The sequence below is a fragment of the Helicoverpa zea genome, chromosome 8 (genome assembly GCF_022581195.2).
Source record: "Helicoverpa zea isolate HzStark_Cry1AcR chromosome 8, ilHelZeax1.1, whole genome shotgun sequence".
NCBI lineage: Eukaryota > Metazoa > Arthropoda > Insecta > Lepidoptera > Noctuidae > Helicoverpa > Helicoverpa zea.
The window spans coordinates 1,152,114-1,179,809 of NC_061459.1; the positions used below are offsets into that span (position 1 = coordinate 1,152,114).

The window sequence follows — 27,696 nt, forward strand, 5'->3', positions numbered from 1 at the left end:
GCGGCTTTTGCACTTCACTTCCGTGCATATCTTACTTTTTTACTTTGCTTTGTTAATTTACAGTGGTTTTTATTTGTTTTGTGTCCTTAGACTAAAAAATTTTCGCGCTCGCTACGCTCGCGCTTCCTTACATATGACATGTGCCTTATAAGTTTTCAACGGGAAACCCACCAAATAACATATTTTACTGACTTTAAACATTGTTATAGATATTTAAGTGCGTTAGTTTAAGTTAATCACAATCCTCCAATACATAGGGGCCATTTGGGTAATGATTGCACTGCATTGATGCCCTAAGCCTAAGCAATTGCTTAGTTTGCTTATGGGCTAACCCAGGACTGCTTAGGTTACTCTGAACATTTCAAGTAAATAAAAAGTTATGTGTAATGTATGTTATGTATTGCAATAGTTATTTATCCAAAAGTAGGTGGGTTTTCTGCAATCAGAGCGGTGCATGTACATATTTTTTCTGTTGGACAAGTAAGATGGATATGAATTGGCGGGGGGGGGGGTCCGAACCCCCTGGATCCGCTCCCCCCCCTTATATATTTTTTGTCAAAACGTATGTAGTCGTAGGGCGGCATAATCAGTTTTGCACGCGGGCGAACAAACAGCTAGCGGCGGGCCTGGAGATCAGATAGGCACGCGCTCCATGTGGTATATTAGAAATCAGCTGCATCCAACTAGACCAAAAACCGACCAACAGAGTTCGGAAAAGGCTAAGCAGATGAGGCTGGGTGGGAATCAAAAGAAATCGCATCACGTTTGCAGATAATTTCTGCTATTCCACGATTATAATCCGTGTTCACGCATGGATCCTTGGTTTAGTGGCCACTTGTTGAGTAATGACGCTCATGAATAGTAATGGCTGTCTGGCTGCATGATAACGATTGCTGATTTTTAGTAGCAGCCATTTGTACGATCATGCTATCGGGTGTTAAAAGTTTTATTTGTGTAACAAACTGGTATTTTTTTAAGCATAAACTTAAATTCTGCATTCTTATTTTTCTTGGGTGTTTCAAAGTTTTATGTTATGATTTCTGTTATGTAAACGTGCCAAAAAATGTCAAGACTATAGCTCATAAAGTTAGCTTGAAAAGAAGGAGACGTTAAAAAAGGAACTACAAAATTTAGAAGTACTTATACACTAAAATATAACGGTTAATCCTTTATTGCGATCATACAATTGTTGTGATAAAGTACCACCAATTTTAAAACAAAATTGATCTCTATATTGAACCCAAAAATATCCACGTTACCAAACACCAACACAGGTTTGTTGACTATTTGATCCGTTTCATAAATTAAATAACAAAATGAGTTCACTGCGAATGACAAACTAATTCCGTGGAGTTCAGTTCAATAGTATTTATAAATCAAACTAATTAATTTTCAACAAACGGTACGATCACAAAGCGAGGTCATTATTATTTGCACAATTTAAATTGCATTCGTCATCATTTTCATAATTTGTTTAAAGTTTATTCGTCACATTGTAATGATATGGTTATTTATTTTGGGTGTATTATATATTATATACTAGCTGTTTCCCCGCAGATCCATGTGTTCCAAGGAAAGTTTACATAAACCTTTTTTTTGTGGGAAATTATTAAATGACACCTCCCGCTCTGAGTGCAGAGTGAGAGAGAGTCAGACTCTTACTGACTAAGACCAAATGTACCTTCTGGAACGTTCGTAATAACCTTGAGCACATAAACTGAATCTGGATAAAAAGTAGACTTTTAAATGGGCTCTTAAAACCGATCAGTTAGGCAGTTACTTTCGGATTTATATTAAAAGTAAGGTATACTTATATGGTACTGGTAAAGTATTAGTAAGGATAAGATCATTATCAGATAAACAGATCTAGCTATAGGTACTAGGTATTCCCTTTTGAGTTTTCAAGAAATAGTCGTTATTATCCGGATAGAAGAACAAGGTCGCCTTGTTTATTATTTCAAATTCATCGTTAATGGGACTGCTAGTTTAGCTTAGTTTTGTTTAGGTTTATTAATTACACTAATTATACTTTTTGACATCATTATTTGAAAAGTTTATACATAGTTACTAATAAAGTTTTGACAGAATTTATTATTTCATATTGTCATCTATAGTGAAAATGTTCCGCTAAACGTGTCACTGACCTACGTTATATTAAGTACAGTTACATACAAAAGAAACATAGCTCAACAATAATAAAAGAACCAATACCCATAACATTGATCTAACAACTGTAAAAGCGGAAAACATTTGACGGAAAAGTCCTCAAACATTTTCGTTCGCCATTACAAAAACGAGCAAAACAAATAAAATATTTCTCTCGGAACTATTGATACATGTCCGCCATTGTTTCGACTAAACTACGGCTATGACAAACGACGCCAATAAAAAATAAACGAAAACGTTAAATTTCCGAACAATGGCAATAATAACCGGCTGGGAATTGCGCAATCATCAGCCGGACATCGGTCGGGGTGGAGCCGCGAACTTAGCGGGTAGACAATGTAAGGCCACAAATTGATGAAGCCGATAATTGGTCTACAGTCTGTATGTGAGATAGGCCTTGTCGCTTTATAAACAAAAAGCAAGTTGAAAAAAGTGTTGATAGACGAAACTCATCCCCTTAGACCCTCGTGCATTAGGCAGCCAGGCTGCGGCAGCCAGAATATTTGCGCAGCCAGTTATAGCAGCCAATCTCTGCATCTGTAAGTCATCTTATCAATAGAATTTATTTATAACCACTCTATTTTTAAGATGATGTCATTAATCTTTATAAATCAAAACGCCGTTTTCAAAACCACAACTTGGCGTTGTAGCAAGGCGAAAACTAGGTCGGGCCATATTACTAACAAGGTTTGTAAATTAATATTATTTATATAAAAAATACACAAGGAAAACCCAAATAATATAAAGTAAGTTATAAAAGTAAAGAACTATTTTTGTAGCTTCTCAAAAATGTTGATACAATTAGGTACAGTTACGGTGAATAAATTAAAAACGTACCATAAAATCAGATACAATAACTTTCGTAAAAACAGATGCTCAAAAATTCAATAGCATTTTGTTTTCAAAGTACCCTCTTTGCAGAACAAATTCAGCAATGAAATCGCTAACAAGGCCGCACTACAATCATTTCGCTCTCATCCCCGCGAGGCCGTGGCCTGGAACTGCGTCAGATATCAAATATCTACAGCTACAGCAAATAAGTGCAAATGTTCTGTAGTTTTACTCTTACAGCATTTTTCTCATAGGCGGATTTTCTGAGGGAAAAAACCGCGTATACGCGCGTCAGCAAACAATTGACAACTGAGGGTATAAAAATGACGTACGTACCGAGCGGTGTCGCGTGAAAAGTCTGAGTACAAATCTGCTGGAAAAAAATCCAGTCTGAAATAGCTGTTTCTGGGAAAATCAGAAGAAAAATAGTAAAAATCGTTGAACTAATATTAGATAGATAGAATACTCTTTACTGTACACCAAACATAGACAAGGACATTACAAACAAATATGTTTGAGTAAAATAGGCGATAGGATAATTATGTTTTCACTCTTTACCACAATGACTTATGTTGGAAGACACCGGGTAGATTGTCACTGTCTACCTGTGCTAATCTCTAAAAAGCAAGCAGATTGAAGAAACATGAAGCAAATATTACTGTTGCTCAATGGACCAGCGATAAGCGCTGGTAGATCGTGCTGGTAGTAGGAAAGATCTTTTAGTAGACCCTCTTGAGCAAGTTGTCAATTAACTCTACTAGCTACTCTCTGCCATAGTAAAAGTAACATTATGTAGGTGCTGAAAACAATCAAATTACGTACTAACAGCTAATAAGTCTTATTTATTCACCCAACCTTAATACCTGCCGGTTACTTATAGAACAAAAACAAATAAAAATAAACAATAATAAAAATGAGAATAATTCTCAGTTTCAGAATCTCAGAACAGAAAGCTTTGTTCTTTTTTAATAAGCGCTGGTCTCGGCTTTAATGTCACCATTGTGTGCGTAATTACGCGTGCTCTTGTACCGTGCTGCGTTTACTTACTGGGTAGTCACTGTCTTGGTGCTGGCGAGTGGGGCGAGACAGTTAGCCAGCAAAATCACATAGGAAGTGGTGAAGGGTGGGCGTTTTGGGGGCTGTCTTTTGTAGATTTCTGACGTTCGAAAAATACTGTTTTGCAGCCTAATTCGAATAAATGACTTTTGATTTGATTTGATCTGTTTTGGTGCAAATGCAGTTTATGTCATGTAGTTGTTTTTGCCAGGTTTTTAGGGTTCCGTAGCCAAAATGGCAAAAACGGAACCCTTATAGTTTCGTCATGTCCGTCTGTCCGTCTGTCCGTCTGTCCGTCTGTCACAGCCGATTTACTCGGAAACTATAAGTACTACAGTGATGAAATTTGATGGGAATATGTGTTGTATGAACCGCTACAAAAATATGACACTAAATAGTAAAAAAAAGAATTGGGGGTGGGGCCCCCCATACATGTAACTGAGGGATGAAATTTTTTTTTTCGATGTACATACCCGTGTGGGGTATCAATGGAAAGGTCTTTTAAAATGATATAAAGTTTTCTAAAAAACATTTTTCTTAAAGTGAACGGTTTTTGAGATATCAGCTCTCAAAGTCGTAAAAAGTATGTCCCCCCCCCTCTATTTTTATAACTACGGGGTATAAAATTCTAAAAAAAATAGAGGTGATGCATGCTAATTAACTCTTTCAACGATTTTTGGTTTGATCAAAGTATCTCTTATAGTTTTTGAGATAGGTTGATTTAACTGTAATTTACGGAACCCTTCGTGCACGAGTCCGACTCGCACTTGGCCGGTTTTTCTGTTTCTGTCTGAAGTTTGATTAAGGCAGGTACTTCAATGATGAACAATAATTTGGTCGTTCGCGACATATTTTGCGCAGTTCATAATATCAAAAAAAATAAGGGAGAGTAATTTACTACAAGAAGTTTGATTTGATATTGGGTTATGGGTTATATCTATGATAATGGTAATCTGTGTTTGTATGCCATCGTTTGCTACTAATTCTTCATCACAAACAAAGAACTTAAACCAACACAAACAGGTAATTCCGACCACCTAAACCCAAGGATTTATTTTTTAATCAAATCCAAGTACACATAATTCACTCTCCCAATAAACGCCTCCGCCAGTGATAACTTAAACACTCCACTAGTACGACCAAGAAGTTTGTTCACACCGCAGGGACAAGATTCTGAAGTTACCCGCCTGAAATATTTATACGACATTCACTGATGTCAGAGACGTATGACACTGTAATTTTGTTACGTAAATATAAACGCGCAATGAAATAGTGTCGCTTTTATTTTTATAGGTAGGTATGTGTCTTGGCGAATGTTTTTTAAATATTTTGTCAAATAACAAAAGAGGAGTTGTGTTGAGAATTATAGTTCGGCCATTCAGAGAATGCGTTCCTGACACGTCGCGATTGAACTGACGACGTAACTTTGCAATGGCGTTGCAGTTACGATAAAAATATTTTTGCTGGTTGTTTACCGTTTTAACAATTGAGGAGCATTAAAACAACATTATTATATCAATAATCAATGAATGTAGTTACGTCGTCAGTTCAATCGCGACGTGTCAGGAACGCATTCTCTGAATGGCCGAACTATAACGACTTGTGTTTGAGATTGTCTCAGTATATTAGATCACTTAAGTGGTTAGCAATAAGTAATTGTGTGTTTCTCATAAAAGTTTTGCCATCAATACTGTAGTGGACTATCACCGAATTAATATAATCTTTAAACCATGCGTCCAATTTTTTGATATTACGGGTATCCAGAGGCAGTGATAATTGTTTAACATTAAGCTATCCTTCTGTTTATATACCCCATATCATCATATGCCTACCTCATAATTTCACAACTATGTTGGGGTCAGCTTTCAGTCTAATCAGATGCAGGTGAGTACCAGAGTGTTACATGCAGAAACTACATATCCGAACTTCTCAACCCAACTGGGTAACTACATAGTGAAACCGAAACTCCTTGCTAGCTCCGTATCATATAAAACAATACTTAGCATTTCTGACATCAATTTCAAAGACCCCGCTATCTAACTTGACACAGCTGATCAATAGAATAACTAAAAAAGTACCAACATTAAATATAAGATATAGGTTATACGTTCCGTTCGACGCGATGTCTTCTGTCACTCTAGGCTGTAGTGACACGTGAAATCAAAGCTCGTTTATCAAGTGAACTGGCTTTGGGAAAAAACTTGGCGTGACAGGAGACAGGCGGGAGACAGTAGTTATACTTATTGCTTGAACTTTGTTGCTAGTTGGTAGCGAATGACCTTGTATCATGCGTCGATTAGTTGTATTTTGGACACGAATGTTTGGTTAAATGTGGCACTAATTTCTTATGGGATCTCAATAATGTGCGTCTTTGCTAAGGAAATTATATTGAAAAAGTTACGACTTTCAAGAACAAAGAGTTCTCAGTTCGATCATTTTTTTAAGCTTTGTCCTGTTTACTTTGAGACGGCTGGGCAGTTAAAAATTATTCAACTTTTTTGGGACGGGAGTGATGCAGTGTGGTTCTATTTTTCAGTAACGTAAAAAATACTAGTATTGGATACGTTTCAATAAGGTTGTTAATTAGTTTTAATTCCATTTTCCCATTGGTAAGAAAATTTTTCCTCCAATTGGATCTTCTGCCAATCATCTGTACATTAAACTGTACAGTGGTAACATTTGCGGAGTCTGCTTACTTTGGGCGTTTGAAAAATTGTTTTGTCAGTAAATACCAGTATGTTTACGTTTTCAGTGGGTTTCTGAGTGCGTCAGCCGTTCTCGCCTCACTGGTGAGACTCGTAGACTCGCACATCGAGGTTTTATGTGATGACAATAATAATAAGTTATTTGGCGCGTTTGTTTGGTTCATTTTGCCTATGTTTATTTTTTTAGATGTTGTTTTTGAAAATAGAACGTGTTGTTTTTTGTTTTGCTTGCGCTAGTGAAGAGATGTTTTTGTTTCTTTAAGAGCACTGCGTCCTTTAGGTCAGTTCCAAGACATTTTACACGTGAAGAATTTATATATTTTTTTGAAAGAAGATCTGATGGGCAATCACTTCTTATACAACACTGGTTTAGTATCTGCGTTTAGTAAGTACTGGAAACTGACCCCAACGTAGTAGAAAAAAAGCTAGACAGAACACATAAATAAATAAAACGTATATTCATTCAGATTGTGAAGATTCATTATTTTAAAAATCTTGTCTACACTCTACCCGTTTAATTGTGTCATTCAAAGGACAGTCCGTAGTACATTGGAGTAAAAAGAAACGCCATTGAGCCATCATCTCCATTGAGACGACGCGCTTGATAAATGAAACCGTCGCCGTAGTGACGGCTCTTCCAGTTTATATCTACTAGAGCTATGTTATATTGACTCGGGTTTTTGTATTGAATAATATTTATATTGGAGTTTGAAGGTAATATAACTATTTAGTGTTTTTAATTGGTTGTTAGGTATGTAGTGATAATGAAAATTGGGTTGTTCATAAAGTTAATCTTAATGTGCATTTCAATAAGTTTATTTAATTCCTGAATATATTGTACCTACATGTAGTGCTACAGCTAATTACAAAAACGTGTGCTTACAAATAATATGAATGTTCATTTACACATTGGCTCACCTTCCTTTCATGAAACATAATATCTAGGAACACTAAATTAACCTGGTCATATTATGTTGTCGGATACATAATTTGTTGATTCTAGAATACGGAACACATAGGTACGTTTCTAGTTTCTAAGTTCCCAAATGGATTCCAAAACAAGCTAAGTACCTCAAATACCCCAACAATCACAATCACAAACAGACACACAGATAATAAAGTCGCACACACACGAATTAATAAATTAACACATTGTACAACAATAATTATCTCGACATCAACAAACTTCATTTATTATGGACAACAGCGGTTGTGCCGTTGAATAAATAAACCGATACTGCATCGCTATGTGATTGTGAATCATTGATAATGTTACATCAACAATTGTTTGCTCTAGTTTGCTTAAAGTGGGCCTTATTTGTACTAAAACCACGATATATCTAGGCCTTAGAGACTTCGCACACTACAAACTTTTTTTCGGCTGATAGTGTGATATTAGGCTCATGAATCTGTATGGAGATAAATGGAAGTAGGCACATTACAATTACCAGGTGTCTGGTATATGACTCACTTCGCGATTTCATTTTATTCACTCACACTTGAAATTAAATATTGTCAGTAAACCATCGGCGAACTAACGGACGCTCTAAATGTCCCACAGTCATAGGAGTTTGAACGAAAGAATTACCACGACCCTGGTACAAAGGGTCCCCGAAAGGAACGAATGTGGGCCAGACAGTAAAAGCCTGACACTTCCTCTCGCTGAACGCTCAATGGCAGTGCAGATCATAATTTACTTGGGATATAGTGTGATTTTAAAACAGCTTATTAAGACCATATTTCTGAATGTTAGTTCTATTTTTATCAGTTCAACAAATTAAACAACACAAACGTAGTTACAATAACTCACTATTGCTTTCTACTCGAGTAAAATAAGTACTTAAATCCCAAAACAAATTTGTGCCACCATCCAATTTGGTCTAACAGCGATTGTTCTCGTCGATGTATCGCGTTCAGAAATTTAATTGAAAAAGCAATCAGCGATGACAACCAGTTGGCCGAGGTTGCTGCGTAAACTACGGACTTTATTGATTTTCATTTCTGTTCGTACCAATGGTGTCTCAGTAATAATCTTGTCTAGTCTACGAAACCTGCCTACGTGTCTAAAAATAAACAAACATAAAAAATCGATTCATCGATGACAACTTAGTTTTTAAAGTAATATTTGTAGTATTTTATTAGAAACTTTCCAATGCCTTAATAATGAACCCATTTCAAATAACTAACATTACTAACATTTTATGGGCCTTGGCGTCTGAATATACAATATTTTTATTTTTATTTTTTTTAAATAAGAACTAATTATTAGTTAAGTAAGAACCTCTACACATTCTTGTCGCAACATAACAAACTGCACCACCATGATCACAAATCCGCCCACCCATCCATTTCGCGTCCTACGTTACGAGCGCCGACCCTCCCTTTTATAAGAAGGGCCTTAAAGTCGTCGTAAACACGACCGCTGTCTCTTATCCCTTAGCCGAAGCGAAACTGTGAGATATTCGCAATGATATGTTTCGGGAGGAAAATGGTACAAGAAATAAATATGTGTGTCTACCCCTTCGTTTAGGAACAATTTACGAACAGGGAAGCTGTTTATATTGTATTTAAAAGGTTGCAACATTGCCATTTTATAACAACATAGCTTTAGAGAATTAAAATTACAGAATCGTTATGTAAACACTAGTTCAATCAGCTCAGTTTTCCTAGAAGCTGAATACTTTTTAAAAACCATTCAAACTTTCGTCTTTCAAACATATAAACTTTCGTTACATATTCCAATATGTTTAGGCCCATTTAATTGGGCCCCGTTTATTTAGTAATCCGAGCCGTGACTTAATAATTACACACAAAAATTATAAATGATAATGATAAAAGAAGATACTTCAAACTTTTTTACTTAAAACACGATTGTCTCCTATATGGTATCCCTAAATATTCTTCCACCAGCAAAACGTAACCAGCGAAAAAAGATCTTCTTAAACCCTTTTGCAAAATACTACCTAAATGATAACAATTCCCGCCTCTGCCATTATAATTGTCAAGTCCGAATCTATCGCGATTTGCTTCTGCAGCTCGAGTTGTAGTGGTCGGCTGGTTGTGAGCAATATTCGACTGGCACTTGTACTCCTAGATGCAGATATCAGATGATTTGTGATATTGCTTCTGTTGAGTGTAAGGGGTTTTAGATTGATTGGTCTGGTTTTGGTCCTTACTAAATCATTTTTTTGATTTGTTAATATGATGCAACAAGTTGTCGTTGGGATCGACAGTAACTAATTGATACAATTTGATTGAATACATACATATATCATGTTTTTTTTTTTTTAATTATGATTAGGGTATTTATTTTTATAATCTATTTCTACAATGTACACACTATACATATATACAAACTTAAACTACTTATCTTTATACACAACTAAAAATAAAATACTATATACAAAATATATATAAACATAAAATATAAAAGAGCATCGATCAGGCGTCGAAGTATTCCTCCGCATCACTGTCCTCCGGAAACGTGCCCAGAAGACTGGCTGCATTGCCACGTTGAATGGCAATGCTAATTCTTTGTCCGAAGAATAAGCCAGCCCTCTGGTCACGCGAAGCGTCGACAAGCCTTTTCGCGATGTCCTTATAAAGTAACCGCGAACTCGGGCCCCACGGTCCGAGCGTTTCGACCCCAAACGGCTCAAAAGTATAGTTCCCAATAAGGTTACTATACCTGCGCCGCTTGGTGGTCTCTGCAGAAGCAGCAGCCGCACCAGCATGACCTGCCGTGCAGGGAAGATGCGATGGCGCCAGGGTGTCGACGCACGTTGCATCCCACACCAAGGGCCTACCCAACTTCCATGGCAACAACGTCATACCATCTGGCCTCTTTCCATCGTCACGTACCAGTCCATTAGGCTCTAACACGGCTGGCACGCCGGCAGTGGAAAGAGCACGACGGATAATGTCGTTAATGCTGGCATGCCGTGCAATACGACCAGCGCTTCTGCAGCACGACAGACCATGATGCCCGAGGCTGTCGACGGCTTCACCGCAATGGCAGCGATGCGGAGCAACACAGGGAGCGCCTAACCGTAAGCATGTAGCGATGCCGAACGTTGTGTCATCCAGCATAGTGCCTATGCTAGATGACGGGATCGCCTGTAACCAGAGGCCCGACTCCCACTCTCCCATAGCCAACAAACGGGCACGCTCAGCAGCACTATTACACGTATTTAATAGATTATTCCGTATAGTGCTACAGAGCGGCCCGTCCCATTGTCTCTGAGAGCAGCGGTTGCCGGGCAAATCCATATTGGGAGTAGCCATTTTCCAGGCATCCAGCGCATCGGTCAAACACGGTACTTCAACATCAACCAGTGCAGAAGACGACAATATCTTTCTGGGTAATGTATCAGTACCGTGAACCGAGGAGAGGAATGCCGGTAAACTAACACTTGAAATTTTGCGGACGCCGAGACCTCCCATGCGTATTGGGAGTGCAGCTTGCTGCCAGGCTCGATCGTCCAAGGCCACATTGAGGATGGAGGTGAGGGTGCTTCTGATAATTTGGTCAACTTTGTCCAAAACTTGTGGGTGCTTCCATATATGTGAGGAGCGAAGAATATAAGTAAATTTTGGTCCAAAACAACAGTACCGAATCAAAGTGAAGGCCGAATGTATACTGATTTTGTATAATCTCTCTGAAACATCATTAAAATTTTGAATTTTCTCGTTAATATAACTTGTGAAGGACTCATCGAGAATAGGTGATCCCACGAGGCGAAGGGAACTTTTTTCTAGTACTGTCAAAGGACGATGGGCGTTTTGGTACCCTGTCCAACAGTGTTGATTCTAGTACCATTGCGTAGGTCTTGGCAAGCCAAAAAATGTTTACTATGACGACTAGTCCCAATTCCTTGTCCATTTCGCGTGACATCGACTAATAGAATGTATAATGTTCATAAATCATCAACGTAGATGTAGTTCTTAAATCCAACTGTATTGAATAAAAACTGGTAAAGTAACAAAAAAACAAGAATTTGGCCTTCTTAGAATGTTTGCCTGCCCACTGCTTTAAAAAAAGTCTGTGTGCAAACCTTTGCAGTTCACGCAGAATATAGCTTATGTATTTGATGAAAGTCTTTCAGTATTTACAATCAATTAATTTTTAATGATTATCGTGTTTTAATAACAGGTTTTTTTTATTTCATATAATGTGTAGGTACATGGAAGCCAGTATGTTTAAAGATAGTATGTAACTAAAATGATTAGTTGTGTTTTCAGAAATGTTTTGAACTTTTGTCAAATCAGATGACGATTGTGTTTCCGTAGTATGACTCCATAGACTATTACAACCTTTAGATTATAATAGAGTGTATCTCAAACAATTTAAGATGTCTATTAACTGAGTTTAAAATTATTATACTGACGACATATGCCTCTTAATGAATTTGCATATATGGATGACATACTTGTTTCTATGTCGATTTAATTTTTATCGTTACTCGGATCGGACAGCTAATTGAGGCAAGCCCCATAGTTTTTATTATTGTTCACGTAAATACCTTTCTAATGATATATCATACGTTACTGTTGGAGCGGGTACCAAATCCCATACAAAGTGCCCATTGTCCTTTGGAGCTATGGATTGGAATTTCGAAAAGACTTGTTGGTTGTTATCAGGGATGAAGATTTCACATTTTGATAAATTTAGTTGTAAGCCAATCGAGTCGAATTTAGAATTTATCATGTTTTTCAGTGTTCTTATGTCAAACTAAAAACTTTCAAAAAACATTGCGCATATTTAGCAGTTAAAGTATACATATTTACATATTTTTGTTTACTTAAAATGCATCATAAAATAAAATGCTATCGTACAAAAATCATAGGTTCAATCAAATTAAAACTTCGACTTCAAAGAAATCACGAACCAATCTAAAAAATATCACTACACACACACATAGACACCCCTAATTACACACACACGTAAACGGCGCACATCATTTCCGTTGAAATTGTAATATTCCGTGCCGCTAAATGTTTTATAATGACACAGGCATTTAAACTGTTTTGTTTATACCTCTTTGTGGTAGCCATGTTGTACAGTGGTCCTCGCTACGGTAAATGTTCGGTGCAAAATGGTCAACTGTGGCCATTTCGGTTCGTTGTTCACTTGTAATGGTGTTTTTGTGTGTTCTCGTAACGTATTATTATATTTTAAAGTAATGTTCATTGATTTGAGGTTTTATTGATGGTTCGGGTTGATTATTGGTTGTTGTATTGTATTTAATTTAATTGGTTTTGAATAGTAATATTGGGGTGTTTGTGACTTAAAAATCGTTTTAACAATATTGAATGAATTTATGTTTTGATCTAGAGTTTGAAATGACATACTTAAAAACATGTTTTTTTTTATTCCCCTGTTGAGCGAGGATTTGTTACCTAAGCATTCATCTACATACATCTTTGTTTATCTAGTCTTATAACTGTACAATCAAAGCACTGACACTTGATATTTATCAATGTTATCTAAAATACCCCTTAAATTTTATTCATATTCAAACACCAAATAAATCCCCAACTTGAAATTAATTAAACTACACAAAATAACGTTGTAAAAACTGAAGACGTGACGTGAACAGGCAATTCATTGTACGTGAAAAGGGAAACTGTGACGTCACAGAAAAACGGGCGAGCCGAAGCGTTAGTAAATTGTGGATGTGTCTGTACGTAGGACATTTATTTTATTAGTGCTTGAAGAAATAGGGGTTTAGGAAAAAAATAATACGATTAATGGTTTAAGGAATGTTATCGGGTTTCGTTTTTTTACCATTGTATTTAAAAAATTTTTATATATTTTTGAATGAGTATTTAAGATATTTTAAGTTTTTGACAAGAAAATGCAGTGAAAAGAAAATCGAATAAGTATAGAATGTTGTACAATAAATCCAATAAAAATGCTATTCACAAAAAATCGACCAGAAAAAAATACCCAAGGGGATTAGATTTTTCTCCAACAATTTTCATTATAACCCTCCACGTAAAAGAACAGATATTAAAACTGAAAAAAAATAACACGTGATCACGTATCAAAAAACGAACAAAATGGGACCTCTATCGGTTTTAGAGTCCGTTGCTTGCCTGATACCGGTCCCTATTAAAAAGCAATCAAGGGTCGCTTCGTTAGTATCCCGTGTTTGTAGTTGCCGATCTAAAATGGATACCTTTCTATTACCCGCTTTTAAATTACGAGAATATTGCTCTCGAGATTTCCTTGTTTGAGCATTTTGTTTTATATTGGACATTGATTTTGTATCAAACATGTTTTTCTTGGTTGACGTTGATTGTTTTGGGTTGGTTTGGTTAGGCTCGTTTTATTTTGGAAAACTTTTTTTGAGATGAGAAAATTCAATTTGTTTGAACCTTTATTCTTTTTTTTTGAGACTTTGTGCATCTGTTTTGGTTGTTGTGTACTATTTACATGCTACCCCGTCCAAATACAGTATTTGCTATCTATAACCTAATATCAGAGGCATAGTCTCACGTGAAAAGGAATCGATGCAAGTGAGATCAAGTCGAATGTTTGTATCGTTCTGTTTTCTTACGAGTTTTCTATTTTTCATATATGAATCAAAACTTTGTTTACAATTTGACGCCTCCATTTATGTAAGAAAGGTTTTCAATTTGCAGGCTGTTACTTTTAAAAGGATCTTCATAACCCACGTATTTTAAGAAAGTCAAATTACCACAAATGCTTCTTCAATAAATTCACTACGACCACAAAAACTTAAATCATTTTGCCGCAAAGCAGTACATCGGTAAACTGAACTAACCGACTTAATTGCTGCAATGAAAGAGTTACTAGCTGTTGTCAGCGAATAGGAAATATTAATACCTCGGGCATCACGCGAGCCTTTCCCTTCTATTAAACTTTCACGAACCTGAATGGCTTTGAGTTGCGGTGATTTCGACGAGTGCGGCAAATTAGCTGTGTTGCCTGAAGTTGTGTTTTTTTTTTTTGGTTCGGGTAAAGGTTTCTTTTATTTCTTTTAAAGTAAAGGTATTTGGTGTGATAACTTGTATTTTTTGAGATCAATGGGTCTAAATGCTTATGTGGTTGTTATCTATGTTCTTACTAATATATTACACTTATGGACATAACCTATTGATTTGCCCTTAAGCGCTATACACTAGCGGGTTGTATGCTCGCTTTTTACTAGATTGTACGGGTGGCAGCAAACAATTGACAACTATTGGTTCAAACGATGACATGTGAAACTGCGCGACAGGTTTTTTGTAGCTCAGAATGTACACATCAAACGCAAAAAGCGAGAGGAAATTCCGTTGGAGAACGCACTATTAGGAGTCGTCTTATAAATACGTCTAGATATTTTTTGGGGTTTAGTTAGTACACTACTATAATTGCAACCTAATAAATGATTTACAAATATCACTCATCACCTTCCCACCTAAAATAAGAACCCCTTTCTATCTTCAATGCACAAAATGCAACTGGTATTTACATTCCCCGATACTATTGAAACCCAATAGCTCACGAAGCTCATTAAATCCTGAATATCGCTGATCCGGTGACAGTCGATCTCTTGGCATTTATCGCCGATCAGTATTGCCAATGCAATAAAACTCCCTTTCAAGTGGGAGTGGTTTGGTTACTTAGGCGGCGTTTAAGTTTGTGCTGAATAAAAAGGTGATTATTGCAATGTAAATAATATGTAGAAGGTTTTGTTTTTTAATAAGTTTTGCATTAAATGTACTTTACCTAGTACATTATGAAACGAAAGTGATTCTATGTTACTTTTTCACTTTTCATGGTTAAATCGTTGCATGACCCTTGATGAAACTTGGTATGAAGAAAGGTTGAATATAAATGCCTATAGATATGTATTTATCTACACTATATATTATGTAGCTCAAAAAGTTGTTAATTACTTATTTTGTTCGGTTCAGTGGCATCCACACTAAAAGAAACAGAAGTTTGAAACATTTTACAATTAAACATTTTAGAATTGTGTTATTCTTGTAAGCATGGAATAGTCACCATTCTAGTTAGCATGAATCACTGTTATTATTTCAAACTCTAAACTTTAAATGTGTGTGTTTAAACTACTTAAAACCAAAGTTCCTATCTCTACATGTACAGTTATAACACTTTAAATACATACGCAAAATTAGCGAGAATTTAAGGGATAATTAAATGCGAAGGTAAATTAATAAAATCACGGGAGAAATATGTTGATAGCAGACAACACACCGTGTAGTGGTGTTGTTGAGCACTCGTGATGTTTGCCTCCCATGAAATTCATTAATGTTCTATTAAATTGTGCGCGCTTTCGTTTATTATGACGGCTTGGTATTTATATGGGAAATTATGGTGCTGTGTGAAATGTGGTGTGGTTTGTATCAGTTATTTAAATGAGTTATTTAATTTATTGCAGATTTTGCAAAAAAATATTTTCGACATGTTTTGCAATACTTTTAGTATAAAGTTTGGTTTTAGTTTGATGACATTTCGCATTATTACGTAACGCGTAAAAACTGACCCTCAAATGATCTAAATAAATATATGCATAAATAGTCTAGGGTATTTTCCAGAAACAGAAAAAATGGAGGTACCGGTAAATTAACTATAAAATATTTTTTACCTACCAAATTCACACAGGCATCAGGCTACACACAGGAGCTGGTTAAACATAATTATTACTGACAAAGTACACAGTATTACAACTCCGATAGTCTGCAAACAGTAACACAATGTAACAAAGTTATGAACCGATAATCTGTCAATTAGCCGCTAATCTGATGTTTGTAATTACCGCGTTGTGGTCAGTTATAATCCTCTAATTATACCCGTGTAAGTGCCTGTAGTCTAAATACATCAGGTACTAGTAAATTAATATCTGTAGGTATTTTATGTACAATGTTAATTTGACCTCAATAATTGATAGCGTTTCTACTGATAATGTTTAGTTACTAATAGCTATTTGAAAGTCGAAACTACGTAGATGCCCATACGTATTATTTATAAAAAAGCTTGTCTTCATATTATAATATGGTACATCATCTGAGATACATAATACTGTACCTACATAGAACATTCATACATAAAATTACGATGTATTCAAGACTACGCCGCAGCAATCCATGCCTATGCCAATCATATTTATGTCGTACAAAATTAATAAGCAAAACGAACTCCAAAAAAAATCTCATTTAAATACCACTTTCCCTCCACAATTAACAAAGAAGCTTGGACCAAAACATAACCCATTTATTGGGCATACAGGTGTCAGGGTAACAAAAAGGTATATTTTTGCCCACCTTTTATAAGAAACACGTCGCATGGTAAATTGTAGGGAAAAAGGTGCCAGCACGTAGTTCATTTATGGCATTATGGACGTGCATAAGTAAAGTATGGGGTATTGAGTATACTTCCTGGCAAGTAAGTAAATGTATGGGGAAGATATTCTTAGCCTAAGTGATGTGGTTGAGATTTTTGCACTAAGGATTATAGGTTTTCTAAGTATTTTTCTGTATCATGTGTTCTACTGAAACAACTACCACTTTCCACACATGGAATGGAATTAACAAAAAAAATTACTATTGTTTGTAACCACGAAACACAGCGGCTAATGTTTCGTTCTTTTTCAGATACCTTAGGGCATATACGGAAAGAGAGCTTAGATCTTAGATCATGCAGTTAAAGTTTTTTCTATACTAATAAAATAAAGAGAAAAAAAAGTTTATACCCCAAAGTCTCCAAAACTACTGGACCGCTTTGAAAACTTCTTCCACTGTAGGAAAGTTACTCTCTTCCCGATTAACATAAATTATATTTTATTCCGGAACGGGCAGTAGTTCTCACGTGACGTGGCTGAAACTGCGGAAAATCGGCTAGTTGTAAAACAAAATAATACTACCACCAAAGCAATCTCTATGTCAACAGTAGTTACGCAATATAAGCCACATTATGATTACAGTGTAATCTGGAACAATAAAAGCTGATTGTATCGTTTTGTGATAGCAATAAAAATAATATTGCTATCATGTGCTGGCTTTTTTTTTGTTTAAGACGTATTAGTTTCATAGTTTTCATGGTTTTTGGGCTAAATGATTGGAAATAAATATTGGTTAGTGTGTAATAAAGACACATGGCATAAAGTGGTATAAGAGAAAATCTATTGCAAGTTGTAATTTTTTTTCATCAATCGATGTTATTTAAAATTTTGCGATTCACGTAGAATTTAACTTTTACCAGTAGATTTCAACGTTTAAGGTGTAGTTTTTGTCGGTTATTTATTAAAAAAAAAATACTGCAAAAACATTATGTATCATAAATCTGATTACATATTGCAAACTTCAAGTCAAACAAACAAACGAAATTGATTAAAACATCAGATACGGAACCCCAGCAGCGGTTTTTTCATAAAAAAATATTATACAAGGCGAAATATTTTTTCAAGATTGGTCACTATGTGTATCGTACATATTGTTGGAAAAACGTTTCGTGGAAATAGGCGAGTGTATGTCTGCGTCGCTTTTGTATGGCGTGTCAATACACTATGTATTGATTAAATGTTTTACCTTTAGTGCAGGTTTCAGGTTTACGGGAATTTTTCCTTTCAGTGTAATGGTGGACAAAATAATTGGACGAAGAATTCATTTATATTGTTTTTTTAAATAAAGTAAACCAGTACTTTATTTTTACGTAAACTATTCTATTAATAATCTTAAAAAGTGATTGAACTGGGTTTCATGAACTTTTACATTATTTATTTTGAAGACAAAAACTATTGCCATTCCTAAAGAAATTCGTGAGCTTAAAACTTAAAGCGAACTTGTAAAATGCCCAAACACAAACTGAAACTTATTCCCCTTCAAACAATATCAACCCTCAGACCAGAACCTATTACTCAACAAAAAACAAAATTCTAACAACTCAATTAAACTAAGTAACTTTTGCTATATTAAAGTTTAAACAAACCAATTTTTTCTCCATTTTTCTTCAAGGTCATACTATTGATTAACTTTCGTCAACGGTCCTCGTTACGGTAAAGTTTAACTTGAATTAAGGAGTCGAGAATAGCTGTGGCTTTTAGAACAAACAAACAAGGGTCATTAATCATAAAACTAAAGACCAAGGGTTCTGTATACTTAATTATTGAATAGAATCCTTGCTAACAATTTAAATACGGAAGTCAGTTTGTCTGTTTGTTACATTTTCACTGTAAAATGGATCAAAATGTTTGGTCTGCTTTTTGACCTTGGAGATGGCTATAGTTACGTCTTATGAGTTTTGGGACACGGTAGAAGCCGAGGAAAAAACCTACTTACAATTATTAACTTTACTGCTAATGGCCAATACTTAGTTTTGTTTGAGTCTCTGTTTTGATCGTTGGTTTAATGCTTAATGAAGCATGAGTAATTATCCGTATATATATATAAATCAAATTGTGTCTTATAAATATGAAACAGATTTATGACCTCCTGTATTTTTTGCTCTAACATAAAAAAAATATATTTTATTGTGCTAATTATAAAACAATGGAAAATCAATAATTGTGTCTTGCGTATATCTCTGCTCCGACATACAATGGGTTAAAACTCTTCATGAGAACCTATAAATAAACCAAAACTTTCTTTGTTACAGGCTAAACCACGCCCTCGCGGGTCTTCGACCGTGGTGGTGGCATGCATGCAATGTTGCGTTGCACGCTGCATGTTGCGCGCTGGTTGCGCGAGCGTGCGTTACAATAGCGCGGTTGCAGAGACCGTTTGCAGCGCTCGCGGCGTTGCTGTTTGCGGTGCACCCTGTACATACTGAGGCGGTGAGTGGATACTTAAAGTTTCAATTTATTTTGGGCCTATTTTTCAACGCAATTTTTATCTGAGGAATACATGTGGCGGCTTAACATAATTTCTATGCAAAAGCTGACAAATAATCAAACAGGAATTATTATATTAGAAGTTATCTGGCGATTGAATAATCGGCCCTGTGTATCAGTGGAATGGCTAACTACTGTTGTACCGGGTGATTAAACCCAAAAGTTTTCAGAGAAATTACTTGATAATCAAAATGTGTCAATTTAGGTTCTAAGCCAAGCATCTGAAATTACATATAGGTACATTTAAGTATGATTTATATTATATCCTATGTGATGAAGCTATTGGGGTACTATACTTGTAAAATTTCTTTATCCTGTAAAAACCTGGATGAGTTCATCATCCTTTTTGCAGCTAACAAAAGTACTTTAGTTCTAAATCGCTCCAAAATTAAATAAATCGCTAGACTGCAGAGCTATTTAAAAACAGACATTACCTACCATTTTGTTGCTGAAAAGCGCTGAGAGAATCTGTTGATAAAAGTTTTAAATCCGACCAAAATATATTTAGCGTCATTCTAGTACATTGTCTACTTGTATGAGCCGGGTAAAGGTCAATGACTTCACATTTTATAAAGGTAAATGTCAAAGCCAAAATGAGACAAATCCGTTAAGACCGGTATAAGGGTTTATTTATATCTAAATCATATTTAGGGGGAACAGGTAAAATTGTCTGATGGAGTTCACTCAGTACCTACGTATGTATATGGTAGAATATTCTGTGTAACCTTCCTGGAAAAAAGTTTATAATGAACTCCATAGGGAACAATGTTCCTTATTGAGTTTTGCGCTAGTATGATAATAGAGATTTATGCTTTTGAACTCAGAATGAAGTTTCTTGGCTGTGACTAGTGTGACTTTTTCCAAGACTAAAAATTTCACACGTTACGCTAAGAAACTTAGTTCTTTAAATGGTTATATGATCTGGGTATATATAATATAGTGTCTGTATTGTTGGCAGGTAGCCGGAGTAGTGGGCAGAGCTGACGTATTAGCTTGTATATTCTTCCTATCTTCCCTCCTCGCGTATCATAGGTAAGAAAATGTACCTGCTTATTATTTACTCCATAACTCCATGAAAGAGTTTAATGTCATCTCTATGTTATCATCGTGCTCCTGTATTTTGTGTATATCATAAAAAAGAAACAATATGTTTTCCCATATAAATATTTTTTTCACTTTGCTGAGAAAATGTTTTAATTCAACTTTAAAGCTACTTTTGAGCAGACTTCGATTCAAGAATCGATCTTTTTAAGCATCCAATGTGTGGTCTATTAAATATGGATGGATTTACTTAACCAGTAAGGGAGAATAGACGTGATGCGTGTTATATTATTATTATTCAATGTACCAATATAACAGCAAAATTACTATTTATTTCTTTAGAAATACTAACAGAATATACCGAAACTATTCAGATCACGTGCCACAGATATTCCCAATACTCTTACTGTCAAAGATTTATTTGACAAAGTACTAAGTAAATATATTTCAATTGAACATATCGTATGTTTTGAGACGAGAAAAGCCTCTTAAGTATTTTTTTCACAATGAGAAACTCATTTAATCCCTTGGTAATAGTGAGTATTTGTATTGGTCTGACAAGTAGATGGGTTACAGAGAAATTGAGGCTCTGGATATATTGACAGCTTCTGTGTAATACCTAACAATGGAGACTGAAAGGTTTACAAGCTCCAGTTGCGAAAATATTGGTGAAATTAATAAACCGGCCAAGTGCGAGTCGGACTCGTGCACGAAGGGTTCCGTAAATTACAGTTAAATCAACCTATCTCAAAAACTATAAGAGATACTTTGATCAAACCAAAAATCGTTGAAAGAGTTAATTAGCATGCATCACCTCTATTTTTTTTAGAATTTTATACCCCGTAGTTATAAAAATAGAGGGGGGGACATACTTTTTACGACTTTGAGAGCTGATATCTCAAAAACCGTTCACTTTAAGAAAAATGTTTTTTAGAAAACTTTATATCATTTTAAAAGACCTTTCCGTTGATACCCCACACGGGTATGTACATCGAAAAAAAAAATTTCATCCCTCAGTTACATGTATGGGGGGCCCCACCCCCAATTCTTTTTTTTTACTATTTAGTGTCATATTTTTGTAGCGGTTCATACAACACATATTCCCATCAAATTTCATCACTGTAGTACTTATAGTTTCCGAGTAAATCGGCTGTGACAGACGGACAGACGGACAGACGGACAGACGGACATGACGAAACTATAAGGGTTCCGTTTTTGCCATTTTGGCTACGGAACCCTAAAAAAAGGGTGAATAAAATAAATGAATAAAATTGATCAATATTAATTATAACTTATTTTATTTATTGGAAATATTGTTGGGGATTTTGGAAATATATTGAATTCAGTATGATTCGATTTTTTTTTAATTTCAAACAAATATTGAAGCTTAATTCTAGAAAGGATCGCCGGAAGAAAGATATGCTTAATTGCGGGATTGTAAAATTATTCATCATTTCATTTCGGTTATTTTTGCTGTAGTAAAAATAACGGTTAACCATTTATCATTAAATATGAAAGGATTTACTGATACAAATTGCCTCTCCTCGATAAATAAAATAAAAAATCCTAACGTATTTTTTTTTTTCAATTTAAACGAAGAATTGTAGACTGCTATTACCAGCCTCGATAATATAGCCAATTAACTTAATACTCCCCTCTAAAAGAAACATAAGAGAAAATATAATCAACCACCTCATTTCCGCAGCTTCCTTTAAAGCCTTATCCTAATAAATATAGAATAATAAAAGTGTGACCATTTTTCCTAGGCCTACGAGTAATAAGAAGTGTGTGTGGCTGAGTGTGGTGCTTGGAGCTCTAAGTATGCTGGCCAAGGAGACGGGCATCATGATATTTATACTGAATCTAGCCTTCGACTTTTATAGATGTTGGCCGTTTGTTAAAAGGTATTGTAATAGATTTTAATCTTTAATCTTTTATAAAATTCTTTACCTTAGTTTCTCTTCTTAATTGTAGCTTCTGTTTTATTTTTTAAATACGTAATCTAAATTTTTAAAATGTTCACTTCAATGTAATTAAATTAATTCAATTCAATTAACGCAAAGTGAGTCATAATCAACTTCAATTAACTTAAAGTAATTACTCATTGACATAGATTTGACATCAATTAAACCAATCAAAAATGACAACTGATTGGACTTACTTTCAAACCATTTTCTGTTCTACAAAGTGTGTATTTGTTAAAAATGAATTCTTCATAATATCGTAAGGGTTATAATAAACCCGTGGCCCTGAAGTTCAGACCACTTGTCGGACACTTGTGGCTTTTATTTACTTCTCATTTGTGCAAGTGCTACCATAAGTTTTTTTCTTTCTAATGATATTTTGCGAATATGAAATCTGCAGTTTGTTTCGAGTTATAACATGCATTTTGAAAAAGAGACATAAATATAATTTTAAGCTTCATCAACAAAAATCTATTTTCCCAAATAAATGCCATTTTATGTAATCCTTATTTTTGCCCACATTAATACTTGTCATATTCGGTTAAAACGTGGTTAACCATTAAACCCAAAAGTTAATAATGAACGGAATTTATTTTGACAATGAACATGTACTGTTTAATTTACACGCCATTTGCTGGAAAAATTCTCGGAAAATTTCATTATTTTTACCGAGTAAACGCAGAACATAAATCATTGCGTGGCATATTACTGCATAATTCTGCTTAAAAATGTTTGTTAGTACAACTTAAATAAATGTAATTTTCCATTTAACTTAGTATAGTGTATTTTCAGGTCGATATGTTCATTAAAAATTGAGAAGAAATGTACTGGTCTGTCGCTAAGGACTATTAAAGTGGTGGTGTCCTTGGCTCTGCTAGTCTGCTTAAGGCTGGCTTTATTGCAAGGAACGTGGCCTTCTTTTTCGCCTCAGGATAATCCTGCTGCATTTCATCCTAGTTTTTTTGTAAGGTAAAGTACATTAACAGAATATCTACATCATTTTTCTCGCACCTAACTTAGTGGTTGGTTCCAAATGGATCAAAAATCGTGCTCCAATTTTTTTTTTTGTGGATATTAACTAATAATTTAGGGTACTATTAAGTAACTGCTTTCTAATTACCAAAATCTCAAGTATTATTCGAAGGTGCAGGTGACATTGACTTAAGTAGATGTTCTCACATTAAGATTTTAAACACCGAAGTTATTTACAATATTCCAAAAAAAAATCCTGTCTCCGCTATCAACGTGTTTCTCTATAGATGTTCACCCAATTTATTTCTTCTAGATTGCTGACTTTCTGCTACTTAGCAGCGTTCAACTGGTGGCTGCTCCTGTGCCCGTGGACGTTGAGCCACGACTGGCAGATGAGCTCAGTGCCTCTCATCACCAGCGGCTGGGATCCGAGGAACTTGCTCACTTGTGCAGCGTTTGGAGCTGTGCTGTTACTGTGTTATCGGTTTATTGCGGATTTAGAAGTGAGTATAAAGTTATGCATACATTAGCGTAGATCGAAAACCATAGCATTTTTATACTGGTTTTGTCCTCGTCTCGAAAAACTCCTTAATGCACAAAGATAAAAAGTATTCTTCACATGTAACGTTCACTTCTAATAAGTTTTTGGGGTTGTTACGATATACCAACAAAACTATACGTCTTTCCTTAGCTATGATTCAAACCTTATTGTCATCTTGATAAGATCAGTGACCTTATCATAAGTCCGGGTACTTATCATGATTACTATTGGTAGGTAAGCCTCACACCTTCGTCTGTGTATTGAATATAATTTAAAATAAATTTATTCTTCCCTAACAGGTACAAAAACACACGCCAGCAGTAATAGGCCTGCTACTCATGGTTCTTCCCTTCGTGCCTGCCAGCAACCTGCTCGTAACAGTCGGGTTTGTGATTGCCGAGAGAGTGCTTTATATACCCAGGTACTATATTTCATTATATATAGCTAGCTGGTGTAACGATTACTTTTAATCTGCTGTATTTTGTTATCGTTTTTATTATACAAAAAAACTGAAATCCGGCGTTCAATTTTGCTAAGTCTAAATGAATCGAAACATTTATATCCAGACAAATACCTCTAAGTAATAAATTCAGAAACCTGCTAATCCTACAACTTTATTGATAACTCCATTTTATCATCCTGGACCTCAAAATGTAAAACCTAACCCAATTCTCTCTTGCAGCGTGGGTAGTGTGATAATAACAGCATATGGAGTGCAACTGATGTGGTGTTCCAAGCCTGGCACTAAGATGTTCCTAGCCATTGGCTTGGCAGTACTGGCTGCCAGTGGAGTGGCGAGGACACATAGGAGGAACGCTGAGTGGAGAGACAGAGCTACTCTCTTGAGGTAAGTAGTTATACTACATCATCTCTTGTTTAAATTGTTAAAACACTGGTAACGCTATATTGATGGAGCAACTTTTTAACTATTTATCGTTTAGATCAGGCGCTAATTGCCGACAAGACCCAGCAAGGTTTACTTTTAAGAGAAAAATAAAAAAAAATACTTAAAAAGTAAATAAAGTTGAGGTTTCAGAATAATGTTCTTAATCATAAAAACAAATACTTACCACTGTATAAAATTGTATTTAACAGGTCAGGATTTCTGTTCCGACATACTTTAGTGTGGCCTGTAGGCACATGCTCAGTCCAATATACTGTACCTATCAATCTAGTCTTTTCGTGTTGCCAACTAGGTTAGGCGGATGATATACTGCTATGCAATCCCGTGCCAGATGCACACATCTGTAACCACGTGCATCAACTCAATGTCAGTATATTGCACCATGCATTGTGTATGCTACTGTAAAATTGGAAACTTAAGTGGAACTATAATCTGACTCGCGAGATTGTTAACGTCGAAAATGCAACCTACTCGAAACTGGTATTTAACTAATACCTGTTTACCACTGTGTAACCTGTGTTCAAAGGGAACTATTTCCCCCGGAAAACAAACAGCCTATAGCCTTCCTTCATAAATATGGGCTATCCGACGAGAAAGTCAAACAAACAAACTCTTCACCTTTATAATTAATCATGGAAAATAGATCGCCATGATAATGATTGGATTAAACAATAAATCTACTGCGGCAAGCGCACAATGAATCGATTACAAGACAAATTACCAATAGATTTCCTTAACAGCTTAGAACTACGAAGACATTAAACAAAATACCCTGTTTACCCCCAGTTCCATCATCATTAAAACTTGACCATCCACCTTCCTCTACATCAATATATTAATAACAAACTACAGGAGTTCACAATTACCAGCTATTTGTCTAGACTTGACCTTCAAACTTATCGGACGCTAATAGTAAAGGCCTTAAGCACTAAAGTTCGGAACTTGAATACTATGTAATTGGTGGTAAATTGTTACTTTATAAGCCGCCTATTTGTCAGTTTTAGAGCCCCGCACTGCCGGCTAAATTGTATGTCGACAGTTGGACGGATGGTTAGTAACATTTCCCGATGACATTTTCGTTGACAAGGCATCCGGACAAGAAGTAGCCTACAGCTGTCCTTGATAAATGGACACTAAAATAATTTTTCACTTTCTTAACGATAAATTGGTGTCCGATTTATTTCTGAATTAAATAAGTATTTACCGGGAAAGTATGCGATTCCCTTAGTTTATGTGAAATTATACATCTGAAGAGTTTCAACGTATACTAGTCTTAGGAACCACTGCACTGGTCCGACTAGATTTTGTTTTCAGTTTACCAAGGAAGCCTATAGAGTACTTCTTATCCGGATGCGCGAAGTAGTACCCACGGGGTACGGGATGGAACTGATGGTGGACACTAATAATTTTTAAAAGACATTCCTTCACATAGTCAATATTCCGATACAACTACACCTTCTATGCACCTACAGCATCCAACAAACTCAGATATCTTTCACGACGGTAATTTCATAAAATACTCCATGGATATAATGAAATATCGGCTATATTAAATTCTGTTGCGGGTTTATGAGTCCATTCAATTTTCTATAGAAGCCGTTTTAGAACTTGTTTATGGTGAATTGAATGTGTTCGGGCTATTTCGGACGATGTCGGGTCATTCCGGGTTATGTGAGGTTAAGGGGTTTATTTAATAGAAATACTGGTGAGATGCTGTGTCTTTATAGCGGTGGTTTATTCACTTATGTTCTATTCATTTTATGGATTAAATACAAATAGGAGCGCTTGGTTTTATTCAACATAGTTTATATATAAAAACAAATTTATTGTATTATGTATTGCCAAGATTAATTTACCGCTGTATCTTATTACATTTAAATTGTTTCATCCAATGTATCCAGACATGTTCGCAGCAAAATAAACCAAATTACTCGCAACAAAGCAGCACAGAATCCGTTTAACTCCCAATACATTTTCAGTATCAATTTGCTTCAAATACCAGTACCGTGTGTCTTGTATAAACGATACCTGTGAAACCAAAACTTCCCACCTGTTTTAAATAGTTCTAACTTGAGTATGCGAGGGTGTACACTGCAGCTCCCAGCAGGGTGGCCAGTCGTTATCCTCAAGCAAAGTTTTTGACTCCAAAACTGAATGCATTCCGAGTGAGGATAAACTTCCACAACGACTCCTTCAGTCGAACGTTTTAGGACTCGCCTCTTGTTTCAATGGATCCCATAGATTCAATGCTAAGCGAACTTAACTCATAAAGTACAAATAGATTTCGCAGATATTGAGTTCGCAAAATTATCCTTTGTTCCAAGTCTCTTTGTAAATGTATTTATAAGCAAACTTGATTTACATTTCAATGCTTGAGATTCTACAATCTCTTAATCACCCGAAAGGCGACACCTCCTTGGGGATCGGATTGCGTTGCGCTACAACCAGCCAATTATGTCTGAACTTACGTTTCATTTTGAATAAACATTTCAGAATAAGTACTCGATTTTTAAATATGCATGATGAATGGGAACCAATCTTGGACCCAAACGGTCCAAACCCCACCACCATTAGTAAAACAAACACAATTTCGTCCACAAATCGTTTTCCCTAAACACTAATAACTTTCACGGTGAAACACCTCGAAATTTTCATT

The 27,696-nt window shown here is 35.6% G+C and overlaps 1 protein-coding gene across 1 annotated transcript in view; it reads left to right on the forward strand.

Annotated features, from left to right (window-relative positions):
• The window catches only part of LOC124632712 (protein O-mannosyl-transferase TMTC1-like), a 107,127-nt gene that overhangs the window by 72,360 nt on the left and 7,071 nt on the right, over positions 1-27,696 (forward strand). Inside the window, exons 3-9 of the mRNA XM_047167659.1 lie at positions 19,384-19,561; positions 20,577-20,650; positions 22,426-22,563; positions 23,416-23,592; positions 23,909-24,098; positions 24,436-24,557; positions 24,819-24,983. Of these exons, the coding sequence (XP_047023615.1) occupies positions 19,384-19,561; positions 20,577-20,650; positions 22,426-22,563; positions 23,416-23,592; positions 23,909-24,098; positions 24,436-24,557; positions 24,819-24,983 (1,044 nt within the window). The remainder of the gene's footprint in view (positions 1-19,383; positions 19,562-20,576; positions 20,651-22,425; positions 22,564-23,415; positions 23,593-23,908; positions 24,099-24,435; positions 24,558-24,818; positions 24,984-27,696) is intronic.